The sequence below is a fragment of the Peromyscus maniculatus genome, chromosome 5 (genome assembly GCF_049852395.1).
Source record: "Peromyscus maniculatus bairdii isolate BWxNUB_F1_BW_parent chromosome 5, HU_Pman_BW_mat_3.1, whole genome shotgun sequence".
Taxonomy (NCBI): domain Eukaryota; kingdom Metazoa; phylum Chordata; class Mammalia; order Rodentia; family Cricetidae; genus Peromyscus; species Peromyscus maniculatus.
In genome coordinates this window covers 55,760,366-55,778,281 of record NC_134856.1, presented here as the reverse complement: position 1 = coordinate 55,778,281, position 17,916 = coordinate 55,760,366, and the positions used below count along the sequence as shown (strand labels likewise).

The following is a 17,916-nucleotide window of genomic DNA, read 5'->3' as shown; positions in this document are numbered from 1 at the left end:
CGTTACCCTCTAGAAATGGGTGGGTGCAGGTGCTTGCCCTGAACCTCTGGAGCTGTGAGCAAATTGGAGTCTTTCTTTTTTTAGCTGCATGGTTGCCTCAGGTATTTTGTTGTATGCAATGCAAAGCTGACTCACAGGCTTTCCTCAGCGTAGCTGTGGCTAGGGGAGGTTAGTGATACATGACCAGAGTAAAGACAGGAGGCAAGGAGGAGCTGGATACCTGCGGAGGGGGGGGGGGGGGAGAGGCCGAGGTCGGGTGTAGGCTGAGCAGGCCGTACCCACCAACCCTCCTAGTCTCACCCACATTCTGGCCACAAGACGTGCTTCAGCCAATGGGAAGTCAGCAAGGATGATGCCTGTACAGGCTTTTTAAACCCTGGGGCAATGGACTGGCCTGAGGCAGATGTCTCTAGGAAGCTTGCTTCAGCTTCCAGCCACCTCAGCTGACTGCAGCTGCTGGAGTGAGGCCAGGGGACGCAGAAGCAGGACCTGCTCAGTCAGCACCCAGAACCATACATTGAATCCTTATTCAGCATTGACTACTGGGGTGTTAGTTATAGGGCGGCAGTCATATGTATAGAGTGGGGTACTCAGCACCAGCTGTGGGACCAGCTGCAGATGAAGGCTGTGAAGCGGTCTGTCCGGACAGCCAGGGTCATCAACCATACTCTAGGTATGGGGACCTGTGGGATACAGGGTGCCAAGGAACTTAGGTCATGGCCAGCTCTAGCCAGGTTGGATGTTTATGTCCAGTGGCTCCCATCGTTGCTTATGACAAGATTCTGGGGAACACATTGTTGTTTTCAAGCAGAACTAAGGTAACAGACAAGATCCCCAATAGGCTAGGTGGAAGAAAGGACCGTGGCCTATTGCCAGGGGTCACAAAAGGCCCCTCAGAGAGATGGCTTCACACTGGTGTGTGTCCCGGATGTGGTCATGAGGTCCTTTGAGCAGCCCCTGGTGCAAACGAGAGCTGAGATTCTTGGGGTGGCTGCAGGCATGGGCAGAGGCCCTGTGTCTTCAGGGGCTCTTCCAACCCTCAGCTGTGCTCAGGTAGAGGGGAGGGAGGTCTGTCTGGCAGTCACAGCCATCCCAGGGAAGCAGTGGACAGTCAGACCTCAAGAACAAAGCTAGACCCACGGTCACCCTCCTGGGACTCAGTAGGCTTGGAACAAGGAGACCAGCATCACCTGGCTGGGTCTCAAACTGCTCTTGGCCTGCAGCTGCTGTATGGAGCATCAGTGGCCTCTGTCTTATGTCCCGTTCTACACCATGGGAGGAGCCCCATCCCGGCCTGCTGGGGACTGTGGAAGCTACTGTGATATCACTCCGAGGCCTGCAATGGGAGCAGTGTGAACCGCCCCAACCATCAGTGAGCGCTTGTCATGGAGGCAAGCCCAGAGCCTCACAAACACCATCTCCTCCCATCCCACAGCCTCGCATGAGATCTTACAGAGCCCATTTAAGCCCCAGGTCTGGTCGTGAAATCCAGATGTTCTGTGCCAGCCAGCCTTCCATCTGGAGCTGGGGCTGAGGAGAGAGCTGCTGAGGGCCAGGGTGGGAGGATGTGTGTTGAGCATGATATCCATTTAGGGTCGGAGCAAACAGTCAAATCCTGCCGTTTTCATCACCGTGGCAAAGCCATATGCTCTCCTTCTGCGGCTCCAGAAACAGCACTGGAGGTCTTGGGCCATAGAGACCGGGGGGGGGGGGGGCCTGTTTACCCATTTCCAGCCAAACCCTGGGCCTAGGTGGATTGCTCCTGCCTCTCCTCCGTGCCTTCACAGGGCTGGAGACCAGGGGCCTTGAGTTTCTACCCTCAAGGCCATGCCAGCAGCCAGGGAGGCAGACAGTGTTCTCTGTGAAAGTGGTCTGTGACCTTGGGTTCCCTTGCACCCAGGGAGAACAACAGTACAGGTCTCACTGTGTCTGCCTGACTATGATGCCCTACCCCCAGGGGGTTGGGGACTGTGGCCTGGGGAAGGTCCTGTTTCACTCACCTCAGCTTCTGGAAGTTGGAAGAATCTGTGGGCTGAAACTGGGTCTGCCTGGCCCAAACGGACAAATGTGGACTTCTGTGGCTCCTGGAATCTATAAGCCCCAATGCCTCATGGGAACACCACAAAGAACCCACCTATGGGCACCTAGCATTATACTGTACCCTCTCATACCTGGGCAGCTTCTGTTCCCCTAAAGGTGCCTTTCTGGATCCTGTCCTCCCTCCCTCCCTCCCTCCCTCCCTCCCTCCCTCCCTCCCTCCCTCCCTCTCTTCCTTCCTTTTGTGTGTGATAGTGCATGTATGTGCGGAGGTCAGAAAATACCAGTGTCGGCTCTCTCCCTCCATCTTTCTGTGGGTTCTGGGGATTGAACACAGGTCACCAGGCTTGCACAGTAAGTGCCTCTACCCATACAGCCACCTTGCCAGCCCAATACTGTCCTTTCAATCCTCCCCACCCTGGGCACACTTTCCTAGGCCCAGGAGCACAGATTCCAAAAGGTACTACAAGCAAAGACAGTATCCAGAGCAGTCTGTTGGGGAGCAGAGGAAGCCCTGAGTGTGTGAGGTCTTGAGGGAATGTGTGTTGTTGACAATGGGCACAGCCATCCAAGGACGCAAAGCCTTCTCTTCTGGTCCCCGTGTGGACACTGACAGTGTGTTCAGAAAATGGCCACCATAGCTTTCTCCCCCTGAAGACCACTTCCCTACAGACACTGCTCCTACCGAGATATCCAAACCTGCCTCCTCCATCCAGCTGTGCACCATAAGCCCTGGCCCTTTGTTCAGCTGTGTGCAGCAAGCCCGCTTCTCTGTTCAACTCTATCTAATAAGACACACTGTGCTTCCAGGATGCTGAGGTTTCTCCATCAGAGAACCTAGGCCACCCAAAACCAGTTCTTTCTGTGTGTCTTTCTGGATCTGCCTTTTCTTCATTTCCTGACTTCCCCAGTCAGGTTCATCCCTGGAGCCATGATGGACATGGTAGTGGACCTTTCCATGAACCTCCAGCCTCAGTTCCCCAGAGACAATGGGCTCAACCCATAGAAATGCCAAGTGTGTCTATGCTACCAGTGGCTCTCTTGACCGTCTTGTTGTCCGGCCCCCAGTTGAAACTCGAAGTTTCTGCCTGTCACCTGTCCTCCATCTGATCCTGGGCATGGTCATCTCTCCTCCCCTCCTCCCCAGGCAGGCTGAGATAGACTCGGGGACTTACAATGGATGCCGTGGAAATCTATAGCCCGTATACTCCTCCCATTGAGGCAGATCCTGAGGGTAAATGACAGCCAGAAGAGGCCTCAGAGCCTCAGGGGTGAAGCGGCCCTGCCTAAGGACAAGGGACATGTTTGTGTGATAGTGGCCCTGATGATTCCTAGGGTGGGTTCTCTCTGCAGCCCCCTTCCGGGTAACTCACTGTTTCTTGGCTCTCATTTCAATGTAGTCTTCAGGGAAGCCTACCCAGGGCTTCCCTAGAGCCAGGCCCCTGGCTGCCAGATGCATTCCAAATCACAGGTATCAGTATTTGCCGGGCAGGCAGTGGGCACCTGGATGTGTCCTGGAGGCTGAGCAGGTGTGCTTTCAGAGAGTGCCTGTGCGCGTGTGAACACTCATGTGTGGGCCATGTGTGCAATGTGTGCTTGCTGGTGCAGACAGGGTACCCGCCTACCAGAAGCATCTGTGTTTGGAGATCCCTATCTCTGTCCACAGCACTTTGAAGCCCACTAGGTTCCGGAGGGCTGCCTTTGTGCTCAGGTGGCTAGTCAGGCTCCCTGGTTGGGTGGATGCTGCCACCTGGTGGTCAGGCTGGGATTATGCCCTATGTGTGTCTAGGGGTCACAGGATGGCATGCATGGACAGGGTTAGGCCTGCTCATGTCAAGCCTATGTTTCCAGGAATCTGTTCTCAAAGTCAGGCCCTAAGGGTGTGCGAGAGGGCAGAGTTCCACCAGTCTGTGACATCTGACCAGTAATTCAACCTCGTCCTAGGCGAGGGGGCTGCTGCTAACTAGGGTGCCACCTGAACCCCGCCAAGATGAAGGACGGCAGAACAGTGGGTCTGGTTGGAGCCCTTCAGACCTTTTCTAAGACTCAGACCCTGCAAGTCACTCTGCTGAGCATCACCAGCCCAAACTCTACTAGCGAGGGCCCTGTATGGTCAAATCCCTCCCCTGCCCCTCCCTGGTCCTGTTTATGCCCCCTCATCCACTTCTCTGTTTCCCTAAATCCATCTTAGAGGATCCCTGTCCCCCTCAGTCCCTCCTGGGTCCTGCCTTATGTGTCCCCACAACTTTGGTTTGGCCCATAGTGTACAGTGGCCCTGGGAAACGACCACCAAAGCAAATGTTTTCCAAGCCACCTATGGGCTCCAGGGGGAAGCAGGAGCAAGGACAGATACCACAGAGACAAGAGGTTTCTGCGAAAATAGTGGGAATATATTTGAAAAGACGAATTAGCTGTGACTTTAACAGTACGACCTCAGGCCCCCCCCCCTGCCCACGTCTTTATCCACTGGAAAGAGGCATTCTGAAAGACCCCAGCACCTTCTACGGAGGCAGTTTGGGCCTGGTTTGGTCTTGTTTAAAATGTCAAAATAAAACCTTTTGACACTCACATTGCACCCAAGCTAAAAACTACACAACAAAACAAGCCAGGAATCTCTAAGACTCCCTAGGAGAAAGGGGAAGCATCTCCTCCTGCCCATTTTGATACACAACGCTATATTGGCAGGTGTGTAGTTGGCAGGCTCATGCCAGTGCACAAACCACACCCACAGCCCAGCCTTGAGGGTCCCTTCACTGCTGGGACCCTGGGACTGGAGCTCAACTAGGGAGACCTGTGAGGATCAAGACCCGGGCTGTAGGTCTCCCCACCCTAATTATCCCGTGGTTCAAATAAGACTAGGGAGCCTGTATTCACATTACAGCATGGGAATAGCACCAGAACCTTTGGATCAGGCTTTCTGGGACCTAGAGACGGAGCCCCAGAGGGGAGGAAGGCACTGGGAAGGGGCCATAGGGCTGAGGGATCCATTGGGCACTGGCCAAGGTGCTGCTTTCTCTGCGTTCCCTACGGGAACCCAGTCCCTGGGGGCAAGGTGCTGGAAACATGCGCAGTGCATCTGGAGGCCAGCCTGACTTTGTGGTTGGGAGGATGGTCCTGTCACCCTCTCAAGGACCAGGTGGCTCAGAAATGGCCCAAGTAGAGAACATGGTCCTCTCCCATGTGACTTCTAAGGTCACTTTGGAATCTTAGCAACAGCAGCAGGACGAGGCAGCTGCCACCGTTTGGCTGGCTGACGGCCTCAATGTGCTTTCCTGCTAGGAGGTGGGGGACCTTGTGCAAACCTTCAACTACGAGTCTGACAGCCCGAGGCACCTGGCCAACAGGACGGGTTGTGAGCCGCTTTCTTCAAGTACTTGGTACCAAGAAAGCAGGTGCGCGATCTCAAGGGGGTTGAGATCCTTCCCTCTACCCTCGCCTTCCAGCACAAAGCCCTGTTCCCAGAAGCACCCTCAGCTCTCTAATCTGGTGGAGAATCTGGTGGGAAGTCAGGGGCAGAGAAACAGATGAGTGGTCTCAAATCGAGCTGCCTCTAACTCCGAAGGCCAGACAGGAGCCCATCAGCTGGGCTCCCAGGCATCTTCTCTTGTGGGTTACTGGGAATTGTCTTTCTTCAGAGGGATCTTGAAGCTGGTCAGTTTCTGCCCAAACAGCTGGCTGAGGAGGTCGCTCTGGGCCTCTGCAGTCCGGTGGTCTCGGGGCTCCGTGTGTTCAACACCATAGACAGCTCTGACCCTTTTGTAGGGCCTGGACAGGGGTCTTGCCTGGGGGAATGGATCCTTTTCAGAAGTGTGGCCCAGGTCCCCTCTCTTCTGTGATGGTGGCTGTGGCCTTGTCCTGCCGCTCTGGTTACTAGGTCTGGACTTATCAGGGGGAACTCGGCTGGGAGTTGCTTGCTTTCGAGGGGCCCTGGATGACTTGTCAGGGGCTGAGGGGGCTCTCTCCATGCCTCCTAGGCTTCCATGCCTGGCCAGTCCCAGGGCCTGGCCCTTTCTCTTTTTCTCATTGTTTTCTCTTTTCTCCCTGGGACTTGAATGCACTTGGACCCCCTGATGATCAGCTTCTCTGGGCCCCCTGGCACTGCCCTTGGTGTGGGCTTGAGGTGGGGGCTGGTCAGGGGTGGAGCTCCCCCAGCTAGGACAGCTGGGCTCAGTGGGGGTCGAGGCCATCTCACTTTGGAGCTGCCCACTGGTTGGCTGGGGCTGGCTGCCACCCCCTGTCTGAGTACCAGACTGTAGACCCTCAGTGCCCTGAGAGTTGGGTCTCAGTTTAGCTTTAGAAGTGCTGGGTTTTACCCTATTCTCAGGACTCTGGACCAGCTCTCCAGATGCTGGGGTCCCCATCCCTGTAGGTTTTCTTGGTGGTGCTGATAGCTTTAGTGCTTTGCTGGGGGGCGCTGCTGATCTGTGCTTGGAAGAATTCAAGCTGGCCACTGGTTTGGTGGCATTTCCCTTCTGGGAGGGAACCTCAATTCTCCCCTCAGGTACTATGTGGTGTGTGATCATTAGCCTCTCCTTCTGGAGCTTGGAGGGGTCTCCTGGGGAACAGCCAGGGGCACACTTGCCTCGGGTGCCTGGGCTCCTGTGTTTTCCTGAGAACAGGTGAAGGGTTCTCTTTTCTCTTGGGGGAGTTTGCCACTTATGTGGCTCGAGGCTGCCTGAGGAAGCCTCATTTTCTGGTTTCTCCAGGGCTCTGTCCAGCTTGCGGCCACCTGTACCTTCAGCCGAGGCAGCCGAGAAAGGAGACAGAGAAGGAGGTGGGAGGTCCTGGCCATTCAATGGTGGGTTGTTCCCCTTGGGTGAGTGGTCTGCCTGGTCCACAGGCCTCTCTTGACAACTGGGCTGGTCCAGGATGGGGCTAGGGGCTGTCTCTGAACAGATCAGGGGTAGTGCAGGGAGGCAGCTATCACTTGGAGTAGGGCTGCTTGTGGATGGGAGTCTGTCAGCGCTGGGCTTAGAGGGGCTGGAGGGCGCCACCACCCTGTGCTGCTTGCTGGGTAGCACGTCCTGGGGGACCTGGGTCTTCCTCCCAGGAACCCCTGGCCGCCTAACACTTCGGAGTGCAAAGGGCTGCTGGCCGCTCCTCAGGTGCTTGTCCATGTGTCTGTCAAACTGCTCCTTCTTGGCAAAGGTGTAGTTGCAGGAGCTGCAGACAAAGGACCTCCTGATGACATGCATGACATTGGCGCAGAGCTCACAGGCATAGAGAGGCATGTGTGGTAGTTCCCTCTCCTCTTCCACCCCGTGGGTCAGGCCCAGGTGCACCCTCAGCTCCCAGTGCTCAGGGTAGACCTGTGGGCACTGGGGACACAGGTAGACGCGCTGTGGGCTGTGCACCGCCAGGTGGCGCTGCAGCTTGAAGGGCTTGGGGAACTGCTTCCCACAGTGGTGGCAGTCCCGGGAGGGGTCCTTGCAGTCCTCATGCACTGGGACCGCTTGGAGCAGGGACTCACTGTGGGACCAAGGGTCTGGGGATGGAGTTGGGGGCGTCTTGGCAGAGCCAGAGCAGATGGCAGAGCTGCCGGTCAGAGCGGATGGGCTGCCTCCTTCGGTTGCCGGACTGAGTGACGGCAAGGCACCATCTTGGTTGGGAGTGACCGAGGCGGGCACCTTGTGCTTCACTCTTCTCCCTGGGGTTTTCTTCCCTGCTTCTCCTTCCTGCTCCGATGCCTCCCTGCTGGCCTTGCCAATTGAGTGCGTGGTCCTCTGGGGTTTAGATGTTTGCTCCACAATGCTGTTCAGGAAGTGAGTGAGAGTGCTCTCCTCTTCCACGCACCCTGGCAGGTCTGCCAGGGCTCGCCGGGCCTGTCCATTTCGGGCGAAGCGGGCTGCATGCTCCCGCAGGTGCTGGTTGTACATCCAGACGTCGGGCACCTCCTTCAGGCACATGCCGCAGGCCCACGGCCCCGCCTTGCCCTGCACATGCTTCTCCCACAGGTGCTCCCGAAGAAGCTCCCGGGAGCTGAACCTGCGCTCCACGCACATATAGCAAGTGGGGGGCGGTGAGGGGCTGTGTGCCAGCTTGTGTAGATCCAGCTCACCCAGGCTGTGGAAGCGCTGGAAACACACCTTGCACTTGTGAGAGGCCCTCCTGCCTTTCCCTGGCCGCTCTCTACCTTTGGCTCCTCTGGCCCTGGCAGCTTCCTCCATTCTTTTGTTTGGAGGCCCCTGTGAATTTGCTGCGCTCTGGAAGTCTGAGATGCCTGGGTTGGGGAGGTCAGCAAGGCCATCACAGGGTCCTAGAAAGCACAGATCCTGTAACTCTAGCTGGGTGCTGAGCACCTCGAAGTCTTTAACGTAAAGCGGGGGCAGGCTGGCATTTCCGGGAAGCCTACCGGCATCATGTTCTCTCTCCAGGTTAGGGGGCTCCGGGCTCATGTCTCCAAGGGAAGAGGGTGTTTCACAGGCAGGGCTACACAGCTCCAGGTCTCGCCAGGCTGCTGGGACCATGTGCAGCTGGGGGATGGCCTCGGACCACTCATCCTGGTTCTCGTTGAAGCAGGAAGGCGCCTCCTCCACATAGCTGGCCTCCCTGTTGGGTTCCAGGGCCCACAGGCTGAAGCTGGGGGTCCAGGGGTCAATGCCAGGTGCCTTACTGCTCAGGAGCCCATCCAGGAGGAGGGACTCAGGCAAACTCATGGCTTCATCATCCCACAGGTCCTCTTCCTCACGGGACAGGCAGAGAGAGCCTGAGTCACTGAGATCTGTGGGCAGGCGTGTGGAGAAGGGTGAGGCATTGGCTACCACCTCAGTGCTGGGCTCCTTTGGTGGTGAGCACTTTGGTCTTCTGCAGCGCTTCCCATAGACACGTAGGTTCTTCTTTTGAGTAAGGCGGCCATCCATGGGGAAGAGCTGAGAGAAGGATATCTCGTCATCAAACAAGTTTGGGGGCTCCCTTTGACCTGGGCTGGGGGCTTCAGGAGTGGTGCCTTTGGACTCCAGAACTCCACTCTGGGTTTCTGGGTCATTGACAGGACCCCGGGGGCAGCTGCTGATGGCGCTGTCCACTTCAAGACTGTGTGTGCTGTCAGGCAAGTCAGAGGTCCCCTTCCCAGTGCCTCCATCTGAGCTACCCTTGGCTCCTCTGCTGTCTTCTGCAGGCTGGCTCTCAACAGCCTGTGATGGTTCTCCACTAATAGCCAGTGCCCTGGCCTCTCCTGGTCCCCAGAACCACTGTGCCCAGGCTGCCTTCTGTTCTACTGGATGTTCCCCCTCTATCATCCCTTGACAGATTCGCCACTCTTGGGGGGCCTTCTGTGCCGGCATCTCTTCTGTACACAGCGGCCCTGTGTCCATGTCTGCAGCATCCTCCAGAGCTCTGGGCCCCACTGTGGGGGATTCTCCCTCAGGCGAGAGGCTCAGAGGGATGAGATGATCGCCACATGTGGCTGATGGATCTGAGAAGTCTGAAGTCACCTGGGCAGTATCTCCAGGACCATGCTTCTCCCTCCTCATTCTCAGCTTTCCCCCTTTCCTGTTGGATCTTCTCTCTGAATGGCTGGGGGAATCAGCAGCCTCTCTACCTCGTCTCTGGCCTCTCATTTCTACCTGGTTGAGAAGGAGCTGGTCTGCTCGCCATCCATCCCGTCTTCTTGGCTTTGAGGCTGGAATCTTTGTACCCTTTCCTTGCTCAATCAGGCCTGGGGTGTGTGGTTGCTGGTTGAGAGGACTGTCTGCTGTCCTGGGTCCCTCAGATTTCTCACTGGTCACCTTCAACATCTCAGGACCCACGGTGTCCTCTGGTGTTGTAGAAGTCTGGAGGGAAGGTGACCCAGAAGACTGGCCAGGGCCCAGAGGTGAGTGACTTGGTCTCCCTTTCCCAAGCACCTTGCAGCTTTTCTTCCTAGGGGTCTGGCATGCTTGGGTCACGGAGTCTGGAGGCTGGCAAACTGGCGGGATCACGGGGCTCAGCTGGGAGCTAGCCTCCTTTGGAGGCCTGTGCTTCCTGGCTTTGTGCCGGCTTAGGCCTGCTCTGGAGAGGAAAGAAGCTGAACAGAGTTCGCAGGTCATGGGTAGCCCAGCTGGGGTCTTCTCTGTAGGTGCTGGCTTCTTTTTCAAGCCTCGGGGCCTCCGTTTAGACTCTTGGGGACTGAAGGGGCCTTTCTGAGGAGAATGATGAGAGGTACCGATGCGGTGTTGAGGAGATTTGGACTTGAAGTCGGGGGCTGTGCAGCTCAGAGAGGCTGCCAGGGTCAAGTGGAGTCCTGTAGGCACTCCTCGGGCACTGAGTACCTTGGTCACATCACAGTGTCTTGCCCTGGGTATTCTTGGGTTGTCCTGTTCCTCCATACTGGCTGCTGCCTCATCTTCTTGGCAGATCCGAGAGTCTGGTCCTGTAGTCCCCAGGATGGCGAGGTCTGTGGGCACAGCTATAATGCTATGACTTTCCCTGGGGCCAGGACAGGGTGTGCTGCTCTGGGGCCCTAAGAAAGGGTCCTCGAAATATGTCCTTTCTGGGCTGCTGAGAGGTGGGGTTCCCATGCGGTGGGGGTCTGGCACCTCCGGTCTCTCATCTGAATCTAGGTCATCTTTGGTGGGAGTGCTGGTCAGAGGGGCAGCTTTGATGGTTATTTTGGGGGAGCTGGGACCCCCTGGGGGAGGAGCAGTGGCATGGGCAGGAGATGTCCTCAGCTCCTCTTTTCCAGAATCTTCTAGTGTTCTTACTGTGATGCCTTTGGGGCTGTCCCTGTCAAGTATTACAGGGTCTGAGAAACTGATGGGGTCAAGTGTGCCCGAGGGAGGGTCTTTGGGACTGCTGGCTCCCAAGAGTGACTGGTGGGATAAAGCCTCTTCAGAGCCACAGTGGCTTGTTATCAGTGATGTAGGAGTTAGGGGCCCAACATCTTTCGTGGCTTGGCCGTGACTGGCCTGTCCCAGAGGTGCCAAGACAGGATAGGCTGGCTGATGGTAGGGGCTGGGTAGGTCTCTGTAGGAGGCAGGCGCTGGTGGCCCAACAGGCTTGACTTTGGCCCCAGGGTCCTCCTGGGGTAGGGGCTCAAGGTCATCGGGAGTAGGTGTGGCTGGGGAGATGGCTGAGAGGGCACAAGTGGCCAGGTCCCTGTTGGAAGGACCTGGGCTCTCCTGGCTAAACAGCAGCTGTGGGCGGGCTGCCCTCTCTGGGCTTCTCTGTGCAGGCCCCACCTGGAGAGGGAATGCAGTCAGGATGGAAACTGAGGCTGTGCCGTCAGGGTGGGTGGGGCTTGTGGAGGGCAGTGCTTGCCTCCTAAAGCCCCGGGCTGCTCTGTTCCCCTGACGTGGCCCTCTGCTCCTGGCCAGCCTAACTTCCAAATGGGCCCCAACCTTGGTGAGTGTGTCTGGGTTCCCCAGGCCCCTCCGGTTATTTGGCCGAAGTCTGTTAGCTTGACCTTGGCCCTTGGTCTTTTCAGATTGACCTGGTGAGCCCAGATGTCCATCTGCCTTGGACCTCAGCTGCTTTCGGATGTCTGTAGTTAGAGCTGACATCTTTATAGCCCCAGACGAGCCCCCTTTCACACTGGCCTCCAAGGGGTCCCCAGGCTGAAGGCCCTGGGTATTGTCTTCACTCTTGGCTCTAGCATCCAGGACCTGGAGCAGAGGGAAGGAGCAGCAGGCTGGTTCCTGGAGCCTCTGTCCAAGGGGGGCACTGGCCACCCAAGAGGGATCTGGCATGGAATGGGACCAAGCCTTGTCACTCTGGAGGGTGGATAGTGGAGAGGCCCCTGCAAGTACAGACTCACCCTTAAAGCCAGGATCCTTTGCAATGGGGTTGGTAAGCATAGTTCCTATGGGACTTCCTGCTTGGTCCTCAAGGTGTCCCTTAGAGTCGTGGCTGGGACTAACACTTGGAGGGGAGGTGACACCCTCATCGCCCTTGAGCATCAAGTTGGGCTCTAGGGCCAGATAGGCATTGGAGCTGTTGAATCCTTCTGGCGCAGAGGAACTTGGGCAGGGCTCTCGGGTCTCACAAGGGTCCGGAGAATGCCCTCTTGTGTGTCCACTGGGAAGCAGCAGTGGGACATTCTCCTGGGTCCCAGAAGCTTCACTGTTTTTAGAAAACAAAAGCTCACGGTTTGGACTGTACTCGGCTGACCTCTCAGCACGCAGCAGGAGTGTCTGTTGCCTGCTGGAGTCGGGCAGATGGTCACTTAGGGGGACCTGAGTGTCTGTGCTGGACATGCGGGCCTCCGGCACTGTCTGAAAACTGAGGCTGAAACCTGCAGGACTGAGAGGAGCCCCAGAACCAGGGTCTTCTTGGGTACCTGGGGGAGGTGCTGCTTTGCCTGTGTGGCAAGAGGCTATGTAGGACCACTGTTTTGGGGGGTCCCCGAGGGCCCCTTCCTGCTGTGAACTTGATCCCTCAAGACCTGCAAGGCTGGCTGCTGAGAGGACGTCTCTGTGGGGTGAGGTGGCCTGAGGTGTAGGCAGCAGGGAGGCCTGCCTTGGGCTTGGGTCCATCCTGCCTTCATGTACAGCTTCCTCAGGCGCTCCCAAGGTCCCCTGTGTACTCCCTTGGCCCTGTAGTTGGCTTTCCAATTCAGTCACCAATCTTTTGATCTCTAGTTCATCCTCGCACAGATTGCTCATGGGGGGGACACTACAGTCGCTCCCCTTTTCAGGCCCAGGAGGAGGGCTGGGAGGTACCGTTTGTTCAAAGGGACACTTCTTGCTGAGTGTTTTTCCCTTGGAGAGGCCAGGCAGCCCTGGAGAAACTTCCTCCAGCAGCAAGAATGAGGGGTACAGGGGGTCTGTCAGAGGTTTCTTAGGGAGAGGGTCAGCACACACCAGTGGTACGTGGGTGACCCTGTTTGCGGACAAGCTGTCGTAGAGCGGTGGGTCAAATCCATCCTCAGGTAGCCCTGCAAACAGGGATGTGGACTCCAAGGTCAGTGGTGAATGCACCTTGCCTGGGTCTGTTTCAACTGGGTAGGGTGGATTCTTTGGTGGTGTTGACTCAAGAGTCTCCATACTATCCTGGCCAAGGTAGCAGCTGGGGGCAGGCAGTGTGTCCAGAGTTAAAGGCGGCTTGGAGCACAAATCTTCAGGGAAGCAGTTAGCTAGCTCCTTGGGTCCAAGGAACAATTCACAGGGGGTGTCACTGTTAGGCAGGGGTCCTCCTTTGGCAGCTGGACACCCTACAGAGTGTTCGTCACAGTGGTCAGGGTCACAACCAGAACCAGAGTTCTTGAAGACTGGGATTCTAGATTCAGTGTAGAAAGCATCTGCCACCTTATCAGTGGGTGCCAGGCACCCTCCAGGCTGGGAAGCAGAGGAGTCTTCTCTAGTATGCAAGCTGGGGCACTGCAGGTACCCGGAAGTATCCAGCAGAGAGCCCGCATCTGGCGCTGGCATGCTCTTTCCTGATAGTGTTTCGGGGTGGCTTCCCGATGGCCTGGGGCTGCCAGCCTGTGGTGGCACTGAAGCGGTGGGTCTGGGGCTCTCCCCACCACAGCGAGCTAGAGAACTGGACCTCTCTTTGAGCTCTGTGGTGTCACGGTGTAACTCGGCAGCAACACCAGGCTTTTTGACCTCCTGGGGGAAGCCCAGAACGGCATGGTTTTCCTCTTGGGTCTTGGTGGTGGTGAGGACCTGTGGAGGATGCTTTGGGGCTTCTGTGGGGTGATCGGTCTGCTCAGGGCCTCTTTCCACAGGGACTTCTCTAGCATCCAAGCTCCGCAAGAGGCTGGGTGTTCTCTCTGGAGTCAGGGAGCCCCCATTTCCACCAGCCTCCTGCCTCACGACCTTTCTTGGGTCCTGGGCCAAATCTTCTTTCTTTCTCTTCTTGCCTTGGCGCCACCGGTGACGGCTGTGGCGGGAACAGTCTTGGACGGGACCCTCTGTATCCTGCTGCTGAGCATCACCCTCTTCCTCAGATTCAGAGGCACAGCCTTGCCCCTTAAGCCTGCCCTTCTGGGTGCTAGGTGGTCTTGCAGGCAACAGAGAGACATGGGAGACCTGGCCACGTGGTGTCTGCCGCCTGTGGTACCTGTTTTTCTGCTGTACTATCTTGTGGATGAGCTCCTTATTCCATGAGCCTCCTCGCCCCCTCCTTTTCCTGGGGTCCTTCCCAGAAGGCAGTTGCAAGTGCTTGGAGCTCCTGGTCTCTTTAGAGGTGGCTCTAGGGATGCTGTGGTCTGCATGAGCATAGACCTTGCGAGCCTGACTTCTGCGAGCCTGACTTCTACTGTCCTGGGGCCGGGGCCGCTCAGCACTGTGGCGCTTCTTCCTTGGCCTTAGGCAGATGGCTCTGGCAGGGTTGTTAGTGCCCTTGGTCACACCTGGCTCTTTCCGAAACAACTTGAATTGCTTCCCTCTCCTCTGCTGCCTGACCAGGGTGGTTGCATCTGCTTCTGCAGATGCCAAGCCCAGGGAGCGGGTTTTGGGCCTGTTTCGGGCTGGGCAGCCCCTGTCTCCGGTGCAGGGAGCTTGGGGTTCTGGTATGACAGCTCTGGATGGGAGCTGGGGCTGGGCAGCATTCTTGGGAGTTGCTCCCACCTGTGTGTTGAGGGAATGCCCAGCACTGGGCCCCCTGGAGCCTGAAGGCTCCTCATCAGCAAAGACATCAATGAAGCTGCTGTCTATCTCAGGGTTGTCTGACTGGTACTCCATGCCATTGAGTGCCTCGGTGATAAGCCTGTCCAGCTTGGCATCATCCTCCATGTCAAGGTCCGAGGTGGGGAGTGGGAAGGGGGTGACAGCCAGGCCAGTGGGCAGGAAGCTTGTTCTCAGGGAGTCCTCTTTGCTGTCCCCCTGATCATCTCTGGGTAGCAGGAAGGGGGCAGCCTGGTTGTGTTCAAGCAAGCCTGAGTGTGCATCGGTGGGAGCCTTTGAGGTGGTGGTGGGTGTGGAGAGCCCTGGGGGCCGCAGGGCGCCATCCTTGGTCTTGGCTAGCAGCAGGCTGCAGAATGGTCTGTGTTCCAGGAAGGCTGCTAGGCTGCTGTAGTTGCGATCACACTGTCTGCAGGTCAGCAGGACATCTAGCTGGTCCAGGCTGGCGCTGCTCAGGGAGAAGTGCTGGGCAGAGTATGGTGGTGGCTCCGGAGGAAATCCCTGCAACCTGTCTCTGCCCAGTGAGGGGCTCTTGTGGGGAAATGGGGCTCCCTCCAGGCTCTTGAAGGCATCCTCAGCTCCTGGTCCCTCTGTGGGGAGAGGGAAGGCTTTGGCCGACTCTGATTGGTAGCATGTGGGGATGGTATGTGTGGGCTCTGGGGAAGGGAAGGGGCTGCTGGTCTCCTGGGAATGGGTGGGGGGCAGGAAGAAGGCTGAGGACCTGAGGGGTCCAGGTTGCTGGCTATCCTCAGAGCTGGGGTTGGCTGGGCTACTGGATGGTGGCGACAGGGATGAACAGGTACTGCTGCTGGCCGTGTTGGTGGCAGGTGAGGGAAGAGGGGACTCGCTGGGAGAGGCTCCCATCACCCTGGGTGGGGGCAGGCTGAGGGCCCCTTGAGGTGACACCTGGGATTGGGTTCCCCCAAAGAACAGGGGCTGGGTCCCAGGGTCCTTTAGCCCACCATAGGCTAGCAGCCTTGGGGAACTGCTTGGCTGTCCTGGGCTGCTCCTGAGAGCTGACAGCGTCTCCCCAGGCCTGGGGATTGTATTCAAAGCACCCAGGGCTCCCTGGCTGTCCCCCTGCCACTCAGAAGACCCCCTGGGGTATGTCAGTCGGCTCAGCACCCCCATTTGGTGGGAATTTGGCCCAGGGGTCGTAAGCACTGGGGACCAGGGCAGGGGAGGACTTTGGGGAAGGCAGAGCTGCTGGCCTTCAAAGAAGGCAGTTCTGGCAGCAACTGCAGGGTTGAGGGTGGATGTGGGGTAAGAAGCTGCTGAGGAATCCCACAGCTGGGGCAGATGGGTGGGGGGTGGTCCAGGGGCGGGCAGCTCTGTGTCCAGAGGCACTGGGCTGGTACCCACCCCATTAGCTCCATACCCCTGCCCTGGAAAGCGCCTCTGAGGTGGAGGATTTGGGGGACCCCTGGGACTCCCCAGTCCATCATGAATTGGAGAGGGCCCTTCAGGAAGGCCTTTGGTCAGGCTCTTGTGCAAACTGTCATGGAAGAGGCTAGGGACCAAGTGAGCAGCACCAGGTGGGGAGAGGGCACCTCCAAGATCACTGGGCGTGTTGACTCCCCCGGACTGGCCTGGGTTGCAGGACAGGGATGGGTAGGCAGGGTTCGTACCCAGGGCCTCCTCAGTCCACGCTACCAGGGGCTGGTGGAAGGTGTACAACACTGTCTCAGCTGCTCGTTCATGTTGGGCCATTTCTACGGGGAAGGGGTAGGGGACAGAGACCCCCTGGGGGCTGCTAGGCCTGTTGCCTTCAGGGAAGGGCTTGGGCTCTGCAGAGGGGACTCCAAAATTAGCACCTGGGAAGCTGTTTTCAGCAGCAGGAGGCCAGGGGTTGGTCCCAATGGCCTGGACGTTCGGGCCCGAAGCAGGCCTATGGGGGCTGGTGCCACTGCTCTGGGGGGCCCTCTGGGGCAAGGGCCCAGGGGTGGCACTTGGTGAGGTACAGTTGGTGGAGGTAAAGCTGGAAGGGGCCTCCTGAAAGCACCTTTGGGGGCCATTCTCTTCTGGGGAGGGGAGGGCCTCAGCCCTTGGGATGCTGGGCCTGCGGCGGGCTCTGGTCTTCTGGACCCGAGGAGCCTTGGTCTCCGACACCTGGGGGCCTTCATGCTGTAAGTCCTTAGGTGGCTCATCCAGGATGCAGCTGATCCTTGAAGTGCTTAGGTTGTGGAGCTGTGGGCGACTGCTCTCCATCCTGCTGGGCAGCCATGAGTAAGCTTGCACAGAGCTCTGTCCTGCTGGGGCCTGCGTTCTCCGTAGCCTGTCCTCTGGCTTCACCTCTTTGGCCAGACTCAGCCGGGCTTCAGGGGAACACTGGGCCTGGGCCTTGTTGCCTTCATCTCTCATGTCCTGGGTGGTCCTGCTGGCAGAGCTGTGGTCCTTGAGCGGGTGCTGAGAGGGGCACCCCAGGCCGCTGGCAACTTGGCAGGGCTGCAAGTCTCTGGGCAGAGTTGGGGGCCGCTCTCCTGGCATGGCCCCACCGTCCCGGGTGCTAGGAGGAGGCAGTGGTTGGAGGAGGAGCCCAGGTAATGGGCTGGGTGGCCATCCTCACCCCCTGGTGGGGCTCAGGGAAGCCTATACTCATGGTCCTGCCTGGAGCCTGCAAGGAAAAGACACAAATGAGTTCATGGTGGCTGGATCTTGGGGGAAGACAGGGAGCCCATGCTGGACTTTGAAGCCTCCTATGGAGACTGTGTCTAGGTCAGAAGCAGCAATCACTTATGTGGCTGTTACAGAAACCCCTGTCTTAGAAAAGAGGGTGACTGCCTCGGAGAGCAGGGTCCCTGACAAATGGAGCCAGGGATATTAGGGAGGTATGGTGAAAAGTGGAGGGAGAAAATGGGAAAGGGAGAGGGGTCTGAGTATCAGAGAAGACCACTTGCCTCTGCAGAGGAGTCCCAGTAGCTACCTGCTGGGCAGGAAATGCCCCGCTAATTTAGAACATGGCCTGTCCCACAGTTTCAGGGTAGATGGAGTTCCAGTGTCCACCAGCAGTGGGCAGCATACCACTCACGTCGGGAAGCAACCACAGAAGACCAGAGAGCAGGGTAGACTTGGTTGGGGTTGTGGGGACAGGATGGGACAACACAGGACTTCATCTGCCACATCTAGGTTCCTCTCCAGCCTGCCCACCTGGAGGAAGGCCTCCTTCCCTTCTCTGGGCTTCACTGTGATGGGCAACTGGGTCCTTGGGAAAGACTTGTTTGTTGACTGGTTATGCGATGGGGCTGATGGTGTTAATACCAGCACCTTGCTGCTGAATGTGACTCCTTAGTCCTCACAGGGGCTCAGACAGTCAGAATTGCTTCTGTCACCGCTGACT

The 17,916-nt window shown here is 57.7% G+C and overlaps 1 protein-coding gene across 1 annotated transcript in view; it reads right to left on the bottom strand.

Annotated features, from left to right (window-relative positions):
• Positions 1 to 4,423: 4,423 nt before the first annotated feature.
• Positions 4,424 to 17,916, bottom strand: part of Znf469 (zinc finger protein 469) — a 42,052-nt gene continuing 28,559 nt past the window's right edge. Inside the window, exon 3 of the mRNA XM_042277800.2 lies at positions 4,424 to 17,193. Coding sequence (XP_042133734.1) covers positions 5,649 to 17,066 — 11,418 coding nt within the window. The 5' untranslated portion in view covers positions 17,067 to 17,193 and the 3' untranslated portion in view covers positions 4,424 to 5,648. The remainder of the gene's footprint in view (positions 17,194 to 17,916) is intronic.